This window comes from Plectropomus leopardus, chromosome 5 (genome assembly GCF_008729295.1).
Source record: "Plectropomus leopardus isolate mb chromosome 5, YSFRI_Pleo_2.0, whole genome shotgun sequence".
NCBI classification, from domain to species: Eukaryota; Metazoa; Chordata; class Actinopteri; order Perciformes; family Serranidae; genus Plectropomus; species Plectropomus leopardus.
The window spans coordinates 36,630,978-36,650,527 of record NC_056467.1 but is presented as its reverse complement, the minus strand read 5'-3'; the positions used below and the strand labels follow the sequence as shown (position 1 = coordinate 36,650,527).

General features: G+C 41.7%; 3 protein-coding genes across 10 annotated transcripts in view; all 3 read right to left on the bottom strand.

Annotated features, from left to right (window-relative positions):
- Window positions 1–502: 502 nt before the first annotated feature.
- Window positions 503–8,727, bottom strand: LOC121942782 (hyaluronan-binding protein 2-like). Its single transcript, XM_042486036.1, has 13 exons — window positions 8,618–8,727; window positions 8,247–8,367; window positions 8,032–8,127; window positions 7,782–7,892; window positions 7,575–7,691; window positions 7,371–7,481; window positions 7,116–7,287; window positions 6,092–6,189; window positions 5,598–5,991; window positions 5,345–5,487; window positions 4,924–5,058; window positions 1,368–1,513; window positions 503–1,090 (listed from the first exon to the last, which is right to left on the bottom strand). Exons 1-13 carry the CDS (start codon window positions 8,675–8,677, stop codon window positions 923–925), a joined length of 1,872 nt encoding a protein of 623 aa, XP_042341970.1. The 5' UTR covers window positions 8,678–8,727; the 3' UTR covers window positions 503–922.
- A 2,368-nt stretch (window positions 8,728–11,095) lies between these two features.
- LOC121943594 (probable E3 ubiquitin-protein ligase TRIML1) lies at window positions 11,096–15,020 on the bottom strand. The gene is made up of 5 exons (XM_042487155.1): window positions 14,073–15,020; window positions 13,245–13,478; window positions 13,061–13,107; window positions 12,832–12,974; window positions 11,096–12,741 (listed from the first exon to the last, which is right to left on the bottom strand). The coding sequence occupies exons 1-5, from the start codon at window positions 14,190–14,192 to the stop codon at window positions 12,170–12,172; spliced, it is 1,116 nt and encodes a 371-aa protein (XP_042343089.1). The 5' UTR covers window positions 14,193–15,020; the 3' UTR covers window positions 11,096–12,169.
- Window positions 15,021–16,901: 1,881 nt separating this feature from the next.
- The window catches only part of LOC121943084 (actin-binding LIM protein 1-like), a 54,742-nt gene continuing 52,093 nt past the window's right edge, over window positions 16,902–19,550 (bottom strand). For all 8 annotated transcript variants that reach the window (XM_042486470.1, XM_042486469.1, XM_042486466.1 and 5 more), the window contains 2 exons: window positions 18,197–18,277; window positions 16,902–17,970 (listed from right to left, as the gene is read on the bottom strand). In XM_042486470.1, the coding sequence (XP_042342404.1) occupies window positions 17,857–17,970; window positions 18,197–18,277 (195 nt within the window). In that variant the 3' untranslated portion in view covers window positions 16,902–17,856. The remainder of the gene's footprint in view (window positions 17,971–18,196; window positions 18,278–19,550) is intronic.

The window sequence follows — 19,550 nt, the reverse complement described above, 5'->3', positions numbered from 1 at the left end:
TGAATGCATTTGCTTTTTAAAATGTCTACTGTTTTTATCCGTGTGTTTTTGTTTTATTAATCTTAGATTATCATTTTATTTAATTGCATTTATTCGTTGTTTCTGCTGGTTTTAGATTTGAGTGTCTCATTATATTGTTACTTGCTGGGACCTCAGTACTTAGTTTTGTTTCTTTTCATGAACCCCATGTTTTGGAATGAGAGTAAACCTTCTTGGTCTTGATCTTCACTCAGCAGCCATGTTGGAAATACCGCCCACTGGCCAGACCAGCTTTCTCATTTTACAGCTAAATAGTACACTGAAATATGTTTCTGAAAACATTTGAGGCGAGAAATAGGCAATGCAGTGACAGATTCTTCACTAATATTTTATCAAACGCTGCCTATTTCAACAGTTTGACAGCAGTTGACAAGCAGTGATTGACATAACTGACAGCCATGTTTGAATCCTCAGGTCTGATCAAAGTAACAGTTTCAGCAAATATGACAAAAAATATTTTTTATAAAGTTACCAACAAGCTTTATTGAAAAATATGTCACTTTTTCTCTGAAAGGGCTCCGGGTAGTCATATTTAACATTTATTTTGTCTTTCCTTCTCCACCACACATCATTTTTGATAAAAGGTTTCAGATCACATTGCATTTCTACGTCATATATAAATCGTAAAAAACACATTAAGCTTAAATGACAATGCGTATTTACTCCACAACAAAACTATTTGATAAAATGTTTAATTAGTTCTTTATGAAATTTTTATTAAGTAGCACTGGAATTTAAAATTGTTGCACATCTAGACCCAAAAAGCAAAATACTGGGTACAATTACACAAAAACCCTAAAAAGCTTAATCACGATGTGTAAGACTTGCTCCGTACATCACTAAGCACTTGGCCACACTGGCATGGTGAATAGTAAAAGTGTGTTTATTCAGATGTTGCTTGAATCTTCGACTTGATCCAGTTCAGATAGTTAGTAACCCGTGTGTAGACCCCGGGCTTGTTCTTCCGTCCACATTGGTCTCCCCAACTCACCACGCCGTAAATAACATTCGCATTGTTCTCCTTACAAGTCAGCGGTCCTCCAGAGTCGCCCTACAACAAGAGCAAACAGCTGACTAGATAGCGAATGCACACACTCAGTACGTTTACTTAATGTTAGAAAAATTCACATTATGGTGTTAGTCCGACTAAAACTGGTATTTTAAAATACACGTAAACATGGTAGTCCCACTGACTCAGACTAAATCAACTTTCTCAAAGTCGGCCAAACACACATAGATAATGTGATTGGATGTCGCAGCTGCGCTCACTCCAGATCAATCAGTCATGCAGTTGTTCTGAATAATAGCATTTAATTTTTTTTACAAACCTGACAGGAATCCACTCCTCCCTGCAGGTGGCCAGCGCAGAACATAGTATTATCCAGGACTTTGCCATAAACATCAGGTTCAGAGCACTTGTCCTGGTTGATCAGCAGTACGTTGGCCTCCAGCAGGTGGTTGGAACCATAAACAGCTGCAGAGAGAAGGTGGAATAATCAGACTTTAAAGGGACAGTTCAACCCCAAATCAAAACTGCATATTTTTCCTCTTTCCTGTAGTGCTACTTATCAGTCCAGATAGTTTTGGTGTGAGTTGCAGACATCTTTGCGCCTCATATGACCAACACAAATCACACCAAAACAATGTACTGTAGATTGATAAATAGCACGACAAATGAATATTAATATGTGTGTTTTTGATTGTTCCCGTGGGCTCACCACCCGTAGGAGGGGCCGTAGGGGTCGGGTGCAATGTGAGCTGGGCGGCAGCCGAAGGCAGGGACCTTGGCGGTCTGATCCTCGGCTGCAGAAGCTAGCTCTGGGGACGTGGAATGTCACCTCTCTGGTGGGGAAGGAGCCTGAGCTGGTGCGCGAGGTTGAGAAGTTCCGACTAGATATAGTCGGCCTCACCTCGACGCATGGCTTGGGCTCCGGAACCAGTCTTCTCGAGAGGGGATGGACTCTCTTCCACTCTGGAGTTGCCACTGGTGAGAGGCGCCGGGCGGGGGTGGCAATACTTATTGCCCCCCAGCTCGGTGCCTGTACGATGGAGTTTACCCCGGTGAATGAGAGGGTAGCCTCCCTCCGCCTTCGGGTTGGGGACAGATCCTGACTGTTGTTTGTGCCTATGGTCCAAACAGCAGTTCAGAATATCCACCCTTTTTGGAGTCCTTAGAGGGGGTGCTGGAGATTGCTCCTTCTGGGGACTCCCTCGTTCTGCTGGGGGACTTCAACGCTCACGTTGGCAACGACAGTGAGACCTGGAGGGGCGTGATCGGGAGGAATGGCCCCCCCGATCTGAACCTGAGTGGTGTTTTGTTATTGGACTTCTGTGCTCGCCACAGATTGTCCATAACTAACACCATGTTCAAGCATAAGGGTGTCCATATGCGCACTTGGCATCAGGACACCCTAGGCCACAGTTCAATGATCGACTTTGTAGTCGTATCATTGGACTTGCAGCCGTATGTCTTGGACACTCGGGTGAAGAGAGGGGCGGAGCTGTCAACCGATCACCACCTGGGGGTGAGTTGGCTCCCATGGTGGGGGAGGACGCCGGTCAGACCTGGCAGACCCAAACGCATTGTGAGGGTCTGCTGGGAACGTCTGGCAGAGTCTCCCGTCAGAAGGAGCTTCAACTCCCACCTCCGGAAGAGCTACGACCATGTCCTGGGGGAGGCCGGGGACATTGAGTCCGAGTGGGCCGTGTTCCGTGCCTCCATTGCTGAGGCGGCCGACCGGTGCTGTGGCCGTAAGGTGGTCGGTGTCTGTCGGGGCGGCAACACCCGAACCCGCTGGTGGACACCGGCGGTAAGGGGTGCCGTCAAGCTGAAGAAGGAGTCCTATCGAGCCTTCTTGGCCTGTGGGACTCCGGAGGCAGCAGACAAGTACCAACTCGCCAAGCGGAGTGCGGCGGCATTGGTCGCCGAGGCGAAAACCCGGGCGTGGGAAGAGTTCGGCGAGGCCATGGAAAACGACTTCCGGATGGCTTCGAAGAGGTTCTGGACCACCATCCGGCATCTCAGGAGGGGGAAGCGGTGCTCTGTCAACACTGTGTATGGTGGCAACGGGGCGCTGCTGACCTCGACTCGGGACGTTGTGGATCGGTGGAAGGAATACTTCGAAGACCTCCTCAATCCCACCGACACGCCTTCCGTTGGGGAAGCAGGGCCTGGGGACTCGGGGGTGGGCTCCTCTATCTCTGGGGCTGAGGTTACCGAGGTGGCCAAAAAGCGGGGGTGGACGAGGTCCGCCCGGAGTTCCTCAAGGCCCTGGATGTTGTGGGGCTGTCGTGGCTAACGCAACTCTGCAACATTGCGTGGACATCTCTTTTTAAGAAGGGGGACCGGAGGGTGTGTTCCAACTACAGGGGGATCACACTCCTCAGCCTCCCTGGTAAGGTCTATTCGGGGGTACTAGAGAGGAGGGCCCGCCGGATAGTCGAACCCCGGATTCAGGAGGAGCAATGCGGTTTTCGCCCCAGTCGTGGAACTGTGGACCAGCTCTGGACCCTTGGCAGGATCCTTGAGGGTGCGTGGGAGTTTGCCCAACCAGTCCACATGTGCTTTGTGGACTTGGAGAAGGCATTCGACCGTGTCCCTCGGGGAGTCCTGTGGGGGGTTCTCCGGGAATATGGGGTTTCGGACTCCCTGATACGGGCTGTCCGTTCCCTGTATGACCGGTGCCAGAGCTTGGTCCGCATTGCCGGCAGTAAGTCAAACTCGTTTCCGGTGAGGGTTGGACTCCGCCAGGGCTGCCCTTTGTCACCGATTCTGTTCATAACTTTTATGGACAGAATTTCTAGGCGCAGTCAGGGTGTTGAGGGGGTCCAGTTTGGTGACCTCAGGATTGGGTCCCTGCTCTTTGCAGATGATGTGGTCCTGTTGGCTTCATCGGGCCGTGACCTTCAGCTCTCACTGGATCGGTTCGCAGCCAAGTGTGAAGCGGCTGGGATGAGAATCAGCACCTCCAAATCTGAGACCATGGTTCTCAGCCGGAAAAGGGTGGTGTGCCCCCTCCGGATCGGGGACGAAGTCCTGCCCCAAGTGGAGGAGTTTAAGTACCTCGGGGTCTTGTTCACGAGTGAGGGAAGGATGGAACGGGAGATCGACAGGCGGATCGGTGCAGTGTCTGCAGTAATGCGGACTCTGCACCGGTCTGTCATGGTGAAGAGGGAGCTGAGCCGAAAGGCAAAGCTCTCGATTTACCGGTCGATCTTCGTTCCTACCCTCACCTATGGTCACAAGCTTTGGGTAGTGACCGAAAGAACAAGATCGCGGGTACAAGCGGCCGAAATGAGTTTCCTCCGTAGGGTGGCTGGGCTCTCCCTTAGAGATAGGGTAAGAAGCTCGGTCATCCAGGAGGGGCTCGGAGTAGAGCCGCTGCTCCTCCGCGTTGAGAAGAGCCAGATGAGGTGGCTCGGGCATCTAGTTAGGATGCCTCCAGGACGCCTCCCTGGTGAGGTGTTCAGGGCACATCCCACCGGTAGGAGGCCCCGGGGAAGACCCAGGACACGCTGGAGAGACTACGTCTCACAGCTGGCCTGGGAACGCCTCGAGGTCCCCCGGGAAGAGCTGGACGAAGTGGCCGGGGAGAGGGATGTCTGGGGTTCCCTGCTTAGGCTGCTGCCCCCGCGACCCAACCCCGGATAAGCGGAAGAAAATGGATGGATGGATGGATGTTTTTGATTGGGGGGGAATTGTTGATTTCAGTAATTTCAGGGACATAAAGGTTTACAGGATCTTTTACACTAAAAAATAAAATAAAATAAACATTAAGCTCCGAAATGCATTCCTCTGAAACAAACCAAAAATATCTGACTGAAAAATAGACAGTGTTTTTGTTTTTTTTTTATAGGTGGCTAAATACACAAAAGTGGCCTTACAGTCCTCAGTGGCACCCCATCCAGAAATTTTACATTCTATCCCATCAGGCAGCTGGGCATCAGGCAGACAGGCTGTCTTCACAAACTGGGTCTCATTGGCACAAACTCCATCAGAGCCTTTCAGCCTCAATAAGCCTTTGGAAAAGCAGTATGGATAAAAGTCACAACAAAATTAAAAAATTAAATGATAAAGTACTTAACTTCTGGTACTTTTATATCACAATGTCAATAATTCTATTTTAAGAGTTAACAACCTCGACTATCAATGCTATCATACTGTTGTCAATTATCTAATTATAATAGTGCTATTTGACTCTCTAAAATCTCATCCTTAGTTGAGTAAAAAGAATCAAAAGGATCTTTGATTTGTATATTACATCCTAACACTGTTGGTAATCTCAGTGAGGGAAGCATTGGTCACCTATGTCGTTGTAAACCGCTGTTTGAGTCTCTCTGTAGTTCTCATGTCTAATAGCCTCTTCAACTTTTACAGTTTGCTCTGTGGATTCCTCTGCATCCAGTGACAGACCTCCCATAACCACCTGCATGTCCTTATTTTGTTCGCTGTTGAAACACAAAAAACATGATTCACTCAAGATCAAGACCACATGTGAAAGCTATTCCATAATCAGGCGATGTTTTGTGATTTTTCATATTTATTTTGATTTGCTTACATGCAGTGTCCGGCTGTCAGTACCCAGCAGCTCTCGATGAGAACTCCTCCACATATATGTCTGAATGCCAGGTTGGAGTCCTTCGGTCTCACCTGCAGGGACACCTGCCAGGGTACGGCCCCAGGAGGAACTTTCAAACCCCCAAATATTCGTGTAATGGACTTCTTTGGCTGAGGCTGCCCACAGGTGACAAACTGTTGTGGTAAAGGGGTTTTAGTGGGGGGGAGAGGAACGTTAGTGGGGGGAGCAGAAGGTTGTGGAGTCTGGCTGGGCTTCTCAGTCATTGTGGGTGTGGTGGTTAGTTTGGAGGCTGCTATAGGTTTAGGGCTTGTAGACTGGGGCTTGGGAGCAGTGGGATCGGCATTGGTAGGGACAATGTCAGTTGGCGTCACACCTGACAACATACACGAAAAGATAACACAATAAAAGATAAAACAATAAAAATTGTTTTTGTCACTTTTAGTCATAAAGTTATGTGATGTTTGAAGGCTGACCTGTTGGTTCAGGACACTCTGTGACATCACAGTAGTCCCACGACAACTTGCGACCTTTTCTGTAGAAACACCAGGGCATCTCGTCTCCATCTGGGTTTCTGTGTCACAGAAAACGTGTGAGAAAGCGTCCTCTTAGTATGGGAGACCTGAGAGGCAAGTGAGGGACAAATTCCAGTGGTTTTTCTTAGTCTGGCTTGAATTATTGTCTTTTCTGTGTTTAGGACTTAAGAACAAGTGAAAGAAAGATTTTGCTGGGACAATCTCTCGAACTGCCCGAATTTTTTTCTTTTTTTGTAAAACAGGTGGGAAAAAAGTTCTGCCAAGTGAAAAAAAAGTTTTTTGACAGAATATTTTTTCAGTGTTTCTTGTTGTAATACTCATTTTCACTACAAAAGACAGAAGCTCACCATTATCCAAAAGGCAACCTCCAAGGCTGAAAAAAAGAAGCCACTGCACAAGCGCCAAAAACTGCAGTTCCTTGAAAGGCCACTTGAGACTGGCTACAAAACAGAGTAAATCCCAACAGACACAAAATAAAATAAAATGCCCAACTCTACAGTGAAAATAAAATGTTTACAGCCTGGTGCAAAAAAAAAAAAAATTTTTCATTTGACAAGCTGTCTGCCAAAATGACAAACTCGAGGCTTCAAAACAGCAGCAAATAAACCAGTGTGTAATGTCATGGTAATTATGTCCATTATTTATACAATCTATGCCACTACCTTATGTTCTAAATAGAACCACGTTTTATATGTACCTTGTATTTAGAATGTCTGGATAAATTAAAACTCACCTAGAATAAAAACGTAAATGCTTTTAGTCCTAATAAAAAAATAAAAAAATAAAAAAATTTTCACCTGTTCCATGGATGGGGATTAAAAAAAAGGACCTCAAAAAGGCAAATCCTTTTTATCAGACCTAGACCATGGATATTAATATTTTTTTCCTCACTTGCTTCTCAGGGCTTCCATATCTTGAAGATGTCTACTCGTATTTGTATAGACTTGTTTATTTTCCCTCTGACCTGCAGAAGTTATGATGGCCGAGTCCATCTTTGTCTTCATAGGTGCTGAAGGGGTCAACTCCTCGCTCCAAGATGAAGTGAGAGTTCCAGTGGAGGCATTCATAGCCATCCTCTGTCTCACTCACATTTCCGCGGTATGACTCTCCGTCCTCCACATAGCAGTCATCTGGGCCTGAGAAAAAGACCTCACTCATTCAGTGTATGAGATATGGTGATATGCTGTACTAAAATAATAATGAAGGGTGCAGTATTTACCAACATGACAGAAACGTCCTCTGTACCCTGGAGGGCACTGGCAGTCAAAGTCATCACCGTCCCTGACGCATTGTCCACCATTTTGACATGGATTAGGCTCACACAGTGAAACTTTGGAGAAAAATAGTTAACAGTAAAAGCTTGCTTTAGAAACTTGTGGAAAAGAGGTATTCTGTCTTGTTTGGGCAAAGAAATACTCCTTACCAGTTCTGCATTTAGGAGGCTGGAAGGGCACCTTGCATTTACACTCATAGAACGGGGGAGTTGAAGTCAGCACACATTCACCACGACCACATTTACCTCTTTTACAATGTTTTGGACCTGACAAGATGACACAATAATTCATTTTTGCTCACTATATACTGTACATATGTGACCGGTGTGCAAGGGAAACGGGAGTTTGTTTCCAACCTCTCTCGCATCTTCTTCCCCTGAAAGGTCTTGGACAGTCGCATTTGAATCTCCTCTTGCCTTTCTCCTCACACACTCCGTTGTTGAGGCAGGGGTTTGGGTTGCATTCGCCTAAGATGAGAAAAGTTAAGAGGGGTGTTTAAGTTTTGAATTAGAGCTTCTGAATGCGATGCAGTCTGTTATGGGAGAATGTAACATTACAGATTGGCGTAATTAGTTAAACAGAATACATGAGTGTTGCTTCTCACACCTTCTGGCTCTTGAAGTTCAAAAAGCCACTCTGAAGGACTTTCATCGTCATCATCGTCATCATCACCAGCTCCCTCCAGGATGCTAAAGAAGATATCTGAAACAGTAATTTTACTTTGTAAGATTTTCTTCCTGTCTCTTTTACCCTATAAAACTAAATGTCAAATACTGTTTCATATACAATATATCATAAAAGGAATAAAAACAAGTACTCACCTTCAATAATTTCCTTAAATCCTCCTCTCCTTTTGCCATGTTTATGGTGCTCATGTTTGTGATGCTCATGATCATGACCATGGCCATCTCGATGACGATGTTTGTGTTTTTTACGCTTCAGCTGAATAATAATTTGACAGCATCACAAAAGAGTCATACTAATAAAAGATAACATGCAGTTGGTTTGTATAATCTTGATGACATTTATGACAAAACATTGCAGTGAATTACTCTTTTTAAACAGGAACATGGACAACAAGCTCTACTGCATTTTATTCCCAGCAAAATGTCTTATCAAACATTGCAACATTGTAAATGAAAGCCATTTGCTTATTGCTACACAATAGCCGTATCATATATTGAATACATACTTCAGCAGGTACGAGGAGCACTGCTACGAAGAGGCAAAAGAAGATGAGCTTTAGGTTCATGATGGCAGTGGATCAGAAGACATCCAGGACAGTCAAATGAGAGTGCACCGTCGGCAGATCGCTTGCCCTTTTCTAAACATTTGTGTAAGTTCTAACCTTTGATTCAGCGGGGGTTGACTGGCAACTGTCCCTATTGCTGAGTCACTTTTATTGATTTTAACTGTGCTCTTGGATACTGATTTTTCTTTGTAATAACAGGCAAAATGCTGTCCATGTTAGAAAACACTTGGAATGGACAAATAAATCACGCAAGATCAAGATCACTGTCTCTGCCACTCTTGATACAATTTTCATTTTGAAATTATTAAATTAAAACTTTAGTATGATGAGGATATGCGCACACTCAGAGACAACACAAAGTCTCAGAGAGCATATTTGCGAAGCCGATTGTTTGTTTGTGTAGACTTTGAATCCAAATACAGTGGGTGCTTTTCAGAATAAATTACTGTGCTTTTTAGATCTCTTTATAAATTTACAGTTTCAGTAAATTAAAATATTTACATAATTGTATGCTGAATAATATGTTCAATAACATGACTTGTATAACAGTGTAAGTAACTTTTATGATTTTCAAGTAAAATTAAAGCCGTTATTTAAGCAACTTTGTCATAGAGAAATAACTCAAAATGCACAAAGCACTGTTGTCCTGGCCTTTCTTTTCAACTGGGATGGGTCACACTGCTTCTAATATTTCTGCAATTTCATCAGATGGTTCAATACACACATACCAGCACTGAAAGAAGTGTGTAGTGTGCTCTTTTAACTTGAACCCCTGAAAGAAAATATACTCAGACAAGAATTTTTTATTACAATGTGCCTCAATGTCATCTGAAATAAGGTCAGCTATTTTGGAGTAGCAATCTATCGTTAACAAGGGGACCAGTGTATAAAAAGGCACCTTTAATGAAGTTTTTTTGTTTGTTTGTTTGTTTGTTTGTTTGTTTGTTTGTTTGTTTGAACTAATGGCTTTATTAATAGTTAAGAGTAATTTATAATGCTTTATAGATTATGTTTATCCTCCTCCTTTTTTTTTGAGCAAACTCATAAAAATATAGCTGAATATAACAAATTCATAATATTGGACCATTTACCTTAGTGGAAAATATTCTTAAAACATCTCCAAACCATGGTCCAAAACCCATTTATAAACAGCTTATTGCATTTTCAGTTTTAGACTGGGTAGATTAATATAAACTATGAAACACATGAGCATTTGGTAAATGGATTGCCAACATTATTGATGTATTATCATCAAATAGAAGGGATAAATACCAGAAAGATATTTCCCAATTTAGCAATCCAGATTTGCCTTCTAACTGATCTATAAAGTAGATATAAGATAACACTATTTGCTTACTGTTAACCCTAGCCTGTCAGCTTGTTGGTATGCTGATCTTTTGACCATTTTGGTGCATACTTAAATATCTCATATATGTGAATTATTATCATAAAGCTTTGTCCAAAGATTCATGGCCTCCTGAATATGAATCCCACTGACTTTGGCAATCCCCTGAATATTCTTGTAGGGCTACCATGAAGTTGATGATTTTGGCATTTAGAGAAATATCTCAAAAACTATAGATTGTCATGAATATGGTACTGGTATTCATGGTTTCCAAAGGATGGATTCTAATGCTAAATGTTTTGTGATTCCCTGACTTTTCCTCTACCTCCACAAGAAGGTTAAAGTTTTCTCCTATCCTCTATAATAAATCTACATCAACAGGATGGAAATGTACCAAAGTGTGTACAACATCTATGTTTCCCAGGAGATATATCCAACTTTTACTTTGGTGCTAATATGAGGTTGAAAGAGGAAGTTTTAAGCTATATATTTAAGCTATAACATCACCTGAATGTCGTTTAGCTCCACCAGCAGGTCAAAGTTTTTGTTAATGCTGTGAAAAATCTCAACATCTACTGAATGGATTGGAATAATTAATAAAGCCATTAGTTACAGCTTATAAACCCTTAAAAAAGAGAACCCCAAGAATGAGTCCAATACAACCCAGAAATGACTCAGCATGTCAGCACCTCAGGTTCCCTCGTCTCAAAGCCAATGGAATTTTTGAGTGGGTTTTTGCTTAAATCACTAGTTTCATCAAGATATGATAGATTAGATTTAAAGGCCTGCGATCTATTTAACACAATATTTTTTGCTTGTTTAACACAGTCAGTTAGAGAAGAATATGCCAAAAAAAATTTTTGCCAAAAAAAATCTGAACAATATCTAAGCCTAAATCTTTTTCCTAAAACTTAAGGGATCGCTGACTGAAAGCCCTATGGCAAACTTTTCCCAGCAGCCATAAAACATGGATTAACAACAAAACCATTTAACAAAAGTATAAAAGTCAGCTTAATGATAACTGTCAAGCTTCACAGAAAAAACAAACGTCTTTTGTACGTCACATTTCCCCCATATATACAACATGCTAATGTTATTAGCATAAGCCTATGGCTTTTTAAATTGCACAAATTATCTTAGCGGCTAGCGGACTTTTCCTCCACCCATAATTTAACCCATAGATGTATTATTTATGCTTTTTCTTACTCACCACTGGTTTAAGTCACCACATCTCCCGACAAAACAGCACGGTTGAATTAAAGTCTGCATGTACGTCTTTTCAGCCAAACATTTTTGAAAATGAGCAGCTAATGCTGCTATTAGCAGGGAGCGAGGTTAGCCCATGACAGGATGTGACGTTTCTGAGTACTGCTTTTGTTTACATATAACACGTTGTCTGTTGACCTGTTGACTCGCAGTTTCTCAGAAAACAAAGCATTTCCAGAGTGATGATTTATTCACGAGTAAATAGCGTTATTCTCATCACCTGTCTCTTGTCTGCTTCTCATCATCTGCCTGTGATGGTAACACAGAATTTTCAAAATAAAGGTGCATCTGATAGAGGATGATATGGATCAATGTTTACACTTCGCATGGATGATACAGGATCATTGCTCATTGAATCAATGTATCAGTCCAGATCGATGGATCATTACACCCCTAGAAGTTATGTCTGCGGCTACAAGGTAAAGAGACTTTCACATTTTGTTCTGCAACATAAAATACGTCAGTAAGTACCCCACTGGCAAACTTTGAAGCTCATGGGTCTAAAAAACAGAGCTTGCTATCAAGTGGCTAAATGGGACTACAAAATTTCATCACGCCGAACACGGCTTTACAGTCTCGTAGTGGTGACGACCCAACCTTAGTGTGGTCGTTTTAGCTTAGTGGTGTTCATTAGTGAAGATTATCTTGTTGAACAGAACATATAAGTATCATAAACATGTGCTTGCCACAGAATTTATTTTCTGCAATGATCCAAAATGGAAAAATCCCATATGCTTTTTGACGAGGGAACCACGGTTACATTAACATCTGGGTTGGTCTACAGAAAAAACATCATCCTTGTGGCACTCTACTGGTGCGTTATTATAAAATGGTGCCGTAGCAGGGAGTTACTAAAAGCTTCTTTTTTTTTGAACCACTGATCAGAGATCACTGGTAGGAGATGGATCATTACAGATTACAACTGGCTCAGCATTGTTGCCATTGTGGTCATGACCAGGACACAGGGCCAGGTGGAGGCAGTCCGAGAAGGTCCCTGCACAGAAGGAGAACAGCGGTGTCATGTTGTCTGCCTCAAGGAACGTCACCAACCCTGCAGGGAAACTACACATAACACCAATCCGACAGAAGCGTTTTGTGAAAGGCAGCTGGTGGGGCACGCCTCCATGCCACGCTGTATACTCCCCATCAAAGAACTCCACGCACCAGGACTCGTCCCCGCGGCCCAGCCAGCAGTCCTCAGTGGTTCCCTTACGGGGAAGGTTGGGATGGGTGACACCCAGTTCCCAGTAAGTCTTCCCAGTCACATCAATCTCCCAGTAATGGCGACCAAAGCTGAAGCTTTGCAAGCTGATGACATTGAGGGTGGTGTCAAAGCGTCCAGGGAGGTCAGGGAGTTGCTGCCAGGTGTCTGTGTAGATGGCACTGTCACCTTCGGGGGAGATGATCAGCTTTGGGTGGGCTGTGTCTGGATCCAGACTCACCTCACTGGAATCTGTAGACAGATATTTAACAGCATTTGTACAGAAAATTAAAAAAGAGGTCAAGCTTTTATGAACAAGTAAGAAACAACGAGTGAACTGACAACTCTTGGCGAGTTTCTTTATTATAGGAGTCTGTGAGCTGATGAGCAGAAGCATGTTGTTGGCGAGGCTGAGGATCTGGTCAGCTTTAACTTCATCCAGGCTCACACTGCTCGGGTCCGTCCTGTTTAGCAAGTCCATTACTCTGTAGGAGGCAGACCACAATAAGAAAAATCAGCTGCTGCTCCATTTTAAAATATATATATTATTCACTGTGATTTAATACTATACCTGTCCACTGTCTCCATGTCTTGCTGCTCAGGGTATGAAAAGAAAGACTGAAGAAAAGCAGAAAAATTAATATTAAACAAATTCTGAAAGCAAAATATAACATTTTCAATTCCCACACACAAAAGAGAAGGTAGGTAATGAATTTTATGTCGTATTTCGTCCAGTGGACTTTAAGTTTAATCACCATTGTGTCAGGCTCTGTGTCGGTCTGCTCCATTGCCACAGTGAGTCTGGCCAGGTCCTGCTCGATCTCCTGGATTAGAGAACAGTTCTTCTCCATCAGTCCATCCAGAGCACAGACAGCAGCCCGCTCCTCCATCTCCAGGTGGGACAGGGTAATCCTCAAGTCCTCGTCTAAGACGGCCTGGATCTCCTGGTACTTCCGTATGATGTTCTCCCTTATCACTGAGGACTTTTTCTGAATCAGGCATAAGCATGTATTAGTTTAAAATACAGCCTGATGGCATCATGATTATTGTGTTTTTGCTAAACAACTGATGCAATTTTTAATAATCAAATGTAATGTCACAAGAAAGACTGAACAATTTCATGTTGTGGCAAAATTTCATCACTAACTGGTATGTCTATGGAAGCTCATTTCTGCCAGTGTGTTTGTTTGGGGGTTGGGTCCTGGGGGGATCCAGTAAGTCATTAGAATGAGAAATTTTCTCAAAATATTATTGCAAATCCTTATCAAAATATCAACTCACTTAACTCAAAATAACATCTTCATATCTTAAAAATAATGACATGGAATCTCACAGTGATGACTTATTATCGCAAAGAATGAAACTTTCTCAAGAATAATGACTTAGTATCTCGAAAAATAACAAAAAAAATGTATTTTTAGAAAGCCACTATTTTTTTTTTTTTTTTTTAAATTTGATTATATTGACCTTTTTTGGGATTATTTTGAGGTATTATTTGGAGGTAGTTAGCCATTATCTTTTTTTATGATTTCTATCACATTGGCTAAAATGGGCTTCCATAGCATCCCCTGAAAACAACTTACTGTGATCTCTGACTGTCGTGCTGCCAGCTTTTTCAGTCTGTATTTAACTGCATCTCTTTGCTTCTTTAGACACTCTTGGTGATTTTCTAATGTCTCCTGTAGAAAGGGTTGCACACACATTCAGCACAGCTCAGTTCAACACCAGTCAGACAGCTGTGGTGAAGTGCGGCTGCAGAAGCAGTTTCTTGTGAGATGATGAACAAAGCTGAGATTGAAAGTCAGGAGTGTGTACTGTAACAACCATATTGTATTTATCTTTGACTGTATACCATATTTTCTGCATTTTGAGACTGTATGTTCACATGGTACAGTTTTGTGTAGCAGTGCTGAAGGCTTTGCTCTGTTTCTGCGACCTAATCGGGCTGAAAATGATTCCCATTGATCTCCTCATTGCCATTACATGACTGGCACACTGTAGTGTTGTGAGCTCAGAAGCGGACATCTGTCTTCCAGATTCCATGTATCGGTATTTGTCAGTGCTGCCTTCTCCAAGATGAAAAACATTATTTTTGTGTCCACAATCACTCACATTTGTCTCATAATAATTCCCCCTCTGACTGAATGAGGCCATACTGCAGCTCTGATAAGCAGTCACTGTAAAAGTGATGCATTTGATACCTAAGAAGGATATTTTTTGTCATTACTTTTTAAGACCCATACTGGTATTTTTAGGCTTCTTTTCACAAATTGCTTCAAGCTGTATCATCATAGACATTTTCCAAAGCATGCAGTGGTTTTCTACAGTATTTTGTTAAAGTGCACCTCCATCCAAAATTATATTTTTGTTTTGTTACCTTCCTTGGATGTATCACTGCACCGAATGATGTCTGTGACAGTGTTTTGACACTCATCTGGTGAAGGAGGACAGCTTCTCTGTGATCACCTTAAATCTCAGTTTAAGATGCTTATGTTGGAGCAGGATTTTGTGACATCACAACTAGTTTGGAAGCAAATCACAGCCTAGTATGCCACTTACGCAAGTATGGTGTGAAAACCTGAAACCTCCAGTGCTTATACAGACTTATCAGTGAAGAGAAAAATCCTGTGTGTACTAGTTTAAAATGAACAATACTTTTATATTTATAGATTATGAATTTTTCGAGTGTCAAGTGAATCCATGCAGTTTTAAGAATTTTAACTGGGTTACAGAACTTTTTTTTGTGAAAAAACCCTTTCAGACACAAAAATAATTATATAATATAATATAATAAAATTCTGATGTTTGTTTTTTTATATATATATTTCTTAAATTCTTTAACTGTGTCTCTCCTGCTATCCATGGAGGCACTGTTGTGTTCATTTCAGTATACATAAAAAATAAAATTGGTAAGATTTTAAACATGCTTGAGGTCAATTATCCATTCAGCTGAAAATTAGTTTCCTCTCTTTTTTGGTCATTACCTTATCATTGTGCAGCAAGGTAGTCAGTATCAGGCATGGTCATGAACAGTCTTCAGGCTAGTATTTAACAGCAATGTTAGTGTGAGAGCCTCTGATATCTGATAATGAAATGTATCTATGCTAATCTGTTAAGATAAAATAAAGTTTTGTTAACTGTGGTGCTTTTGAACAGTATATAAACCTGAATACACTATAACAAAGTATGTCATGGTGGGATTCCATGAATGTACAATTCAACATTTGCATTTAAAGTATTTTCTATAACTTAATTATCACAAAAAGTACATTTAACAATTAAAAAATTCACCTTAAACATCTATAACGGTGAATACACTTTTTTCAACAATTGTAAAATGATGACCTTTTTGGACCATTTTTGTGGAGAGAGTTGATGGAGCTGAACAAGGTAGGCCCCAAAATGGCCTTAAGAAATTCATTTTATAATATAAACCTGGCTACTGGTTTCACTAGGGCCCTGGCTCTTTTTTGACTATTGTTATATAATTGAGGATGTATTGTGTGAGCATAAATGGCAAAAAATATAAGCTAGTATGTAACCTAGAAGCAACGTGGTACCATACAAGCCTGATAAGAGTTAGCTGCTTTGCAACACTGCTTTCATAAATACACAGAGTACCACATTGTTGGAAACACAAACCCAAGGACAAACAATAGGAAAACATGACTATAACAAACAGAACAATATTTATGCATTGAAGAGGTTAATGCAGCTGCCAAGGCTCGGACGTCCTGTCTTACCAACTGCACTTAAATAACCTTTGCTTGCAACTCTATTAACTGCAAACAAAACATCGCTAACAAAATAATATAATATTTAATATACATATTCACAGTGATGCATTCTATTCCTAAAGCAAGATTTTGCAAATTGTTGTTTCCATCATACCAATATAAAATATGAAAACTGATAGCTGCTTGGAATGAGGGAGCTCATTCTTATTTAACCTAAAAAACAGTGGTATGCTTTGGAAAATGTTCTATATGCAGCACATGAAATGATGCAAATGGGTTTTCAAGGCACACTCTGTGATGAAGTTTTGATTTAGGCAATGCTCGAAGAGTAATTCTAGATATTTAGTATGTTGTTGTGTTCACTAGTCTGTGCACTGACATCAGAGGTTTATTTGTCTCCGAACAAAGCTTTAAGATGTAGCTATATACTTTAGATACTCACATCACAGTAAAAGGTTAAGCTAATATAAAAGGATGCTTCCTGACAGGGGCCCCATTTAATCAGAGTTTGTGTCGTAAGTCAATAAACTCTACTATCTGATTGTTCCCATAAAAGTCAACCAGTCCTCAGATCACCTCTCACCCTGTGTAACTTCACAGAACTACTGTATTTATATTGGTGAAATGTGAAGAAGAAAGCAGAGAACAGAAAAGAGGCGGTGGGTACCTTTGGTATAGCTGAGGATCATATGGTTCATGGTGATTTAAAGCTTTATTGGCTTAGATTTCAATACAACAAATGGCAGTGTGGGTTTTTTTCATTTATAAAACAGTACTTTTCAAATACAGTTGTTTCTTACATTAGGTGTTTTTTCTAGTTGTTGGTTACTGTACGGCGGATACGGCACTAAAATATATTAAGATTTGTACTTCCAATACATGTAAAGGGAAAGTGTCTGGCCATGTTTATGAGAGCCTGAGAAGAGAGACATTTTTCTTTTTGTCAGGGGCGGATGAATGTTTGGTGGCGTGTACAGTAGCCGGGGGGGGGGATGACGATGTGTAGGTGCTCGGATGATTCATTATTTTCATGAAGATCCGGTAAAACAGTTGATGGGTCAGCTGACTGCTTTCCCAGTGGCTTTTTAATTTTTTATTTTGTTTTTTAAATCAAAGACTCACTGAGCCGATTCTTGCAAACTTTGGACTAAAACTGTTTCAGCCCAAGCGAAGGAAAGCTGACACATGTTCAAGCTACGAGCATGGACATATCGTAATGGCGCCATGAGGTTCTACTGTACTTACAAAGTTCCACAGGAATCAACAGCAACAAATAGTAGGAAGAAACAAGCAAGAAAGAAAGGAAAGCAGTTCCACTCAAAGCAAAGCAAGAAGTAAAACAAGCGCAGTCAAACCAAATAACATGACCCTATTTATCATTCATTCTTTGTCATTTTTGAACATGGAAGAGATTCCCATTCCTCGTCTCCTGTGCAACTGGACAAATCACTCAGCTCACAGTCTCAGGAAGTGTCAGAGCAAAAAGAGTCCATTTCACGGCTTCCTTGATTATGCCAGGATAAAAACAAAAACCCAGAAGAAAAGGAAATAAACCAAAAACCTACATCTAGATTACAGTTGTCGTGTGCTATCTGAATGAATGTACAGTGTGTGCATGCTGCTCTGAGTGCTAGAAGAGCTTGGCCTTCTTTTTCATGTCGTTGCGTTTCCACAGGGGAAGCCTGTCAAACTCCTGGATCTCCATTCCAAAGATGTCAAAGAACGTTTCGGGTGCTAAGTGGCGCTAGAATTGAGAACAAAGGTGGAGAAAACAAAGGAGGGGAGGGTGGGAGGGGAAGGGGGTGTTTCGTGATTAGCACCAAAAGCCATAAAAAGGGTCACTGCAAAAATGACAAGAAGCAATGGATACTGCACATTCCTTGCTACAGTTGTATTTGTGTAACATGTCATTTACACAAAGTAGAGAAATCCAGTATCAATTTGCGGACAGTCAGGTGGAAATCTGATACCTCCAGTCTGGTTCTGTCCACATCCCTGGGCAGTTTAGCTCTCCCTCTACTGGTTATCATGAGCATTTCATAGGGGTACACCTTCAGAAGGAGACACTTGGTCAGTGAACAGGTCAAATCTACAAGCTGGAAGTTAAGCTTCACACAGTTGCAAACCACCTTTATCAAACAAAACTATCAAATTTGGATATTTTTGTCTGTGACAGAGGGAACACTGGGTGGGAGAACAGGTATGTGACAGGAGGCTGACTGGGAGTGAGAGCTGTCATTTTTTTAGGTTGTTGGGGAAATGCAGGGTGCTATGATGTGCACACTTTTTTTGGGTGTAAAAACGTGCAATTAGGTACGGGCAAAAACATGAAAACATGTTATGTAACGGGCTGTATTTTTAGAGTAATTTAATGCGAACTAAAAAAAGAACTACCACCAGTGATGTAGGCCAAGTAAATCCACATGGGAATGATTGTCCTGGAAATCTGAGGTACTTCTGCGTTTCTAAATACCTAATCCCCCCCCTGCATATAAAGAAACTGGCGAATGAGAGTTGTTAATTTAGCTGAAATGCTCAATAATAAGCAACTAGAAGTTCTTTGAGGCCTCTGGCCAACTCATATCCACACAGTTATGTACAATCTCGTATATACTACGCAGTATATAGTGATATGAGTTGTTTGGATGACAATCTGGGCGTTGGATTCTTCACTGTATGCTGCATACAGTATCCAGCCACTTTAAGTCAAAGCTATGTGCAGATGAGCATGGAGAAGCCAGCATGCTAAGCGCTAGAGTGACTCGGCAGCTCCTGAAGCGGCATGCTAAATCAGGAACCCAGGTAATGTGAGTCTTTCACCTCCAGTTAAAATTCTCTTTTAGTTCCCTATTTCTTCCACCAATGTCCCCACACTACGAGGGCAAATACAACATGCTAAATTCGTCATTTCATCTTCAATCTTTCGTCTGCTCTCTTTTTTTCTTGGTCTAATAGCCGAGGTTAGACTATCTTTAAATTAGCTGCAAAATGTGTCCTCATTTACAGTTAAAATGCACTTAAAGGAACAGTGTGTAAGATCCAGGGGGATTTAGTGGCATCTAGTGATGAGGATTGCAAAGTGCAACTAGCTGAAACTTTTCCAGGTTATAATTCTTACAGTAGTGACTTTTCAGGTTTTTACCTGGAGCCGAATTACGTGCAGAGGTCTCTTCCTCTCCAAAATAAACAGACCAGGTGCTTAAAACCAGTAGAAACACCAAATAAAGCAGTTTCAGGTCACAAATAACTGTTTTTCCAATGCTGTTTGGCACAGGCTGCTAGTCCAGCATGTGCTAATGTGTGCTCTCCTTTTTTCTTTGATAA

Coding starts and splice junctions, on each gene's coding strand:
- LOC121943594 (XM_042487155.1), bottom strand. CDS start 14,192: ATGTGTGTGCAACCCTTTCTACAGGAGACATTAGAAAATCACCAAGAG. Junction 13,479..14,072: donor CACGACAGTCAGAGATCACA/GTAAGTTGTTTT, acceptor TGCCTGATTCAG/AAAAAGTCCTCAGTGATAAG. Junction 12,975..13,060: donor GACATGGAGACAGTGGACAG/GTATAGTATTAA, acceptor TGCCTCCTACAG/AGTAATGGACTTGCTAAACA.
- LOC121942782 (XM_042486036.1), bottom strand. CDS start 8,677: ATGAACCTAAAGCTCATCTTCTTTTGCCTCTTCGTAGCAGTGCTCCTC. Junction 7,692..7,781: donor GGGAAGAAGATGCGAGAGAG/GTTGGAAACAAA, acceptor TCATCTTGTCAG/GTCCAAAACATTGTAAAAGA. Junction 5,992..6,091: donor AGAGTGTCCTGAACCAACAG/GTCAGCCTTCAA, acceptor GTATGTTGTCAG/GTGTGACGCCAACTGACATT.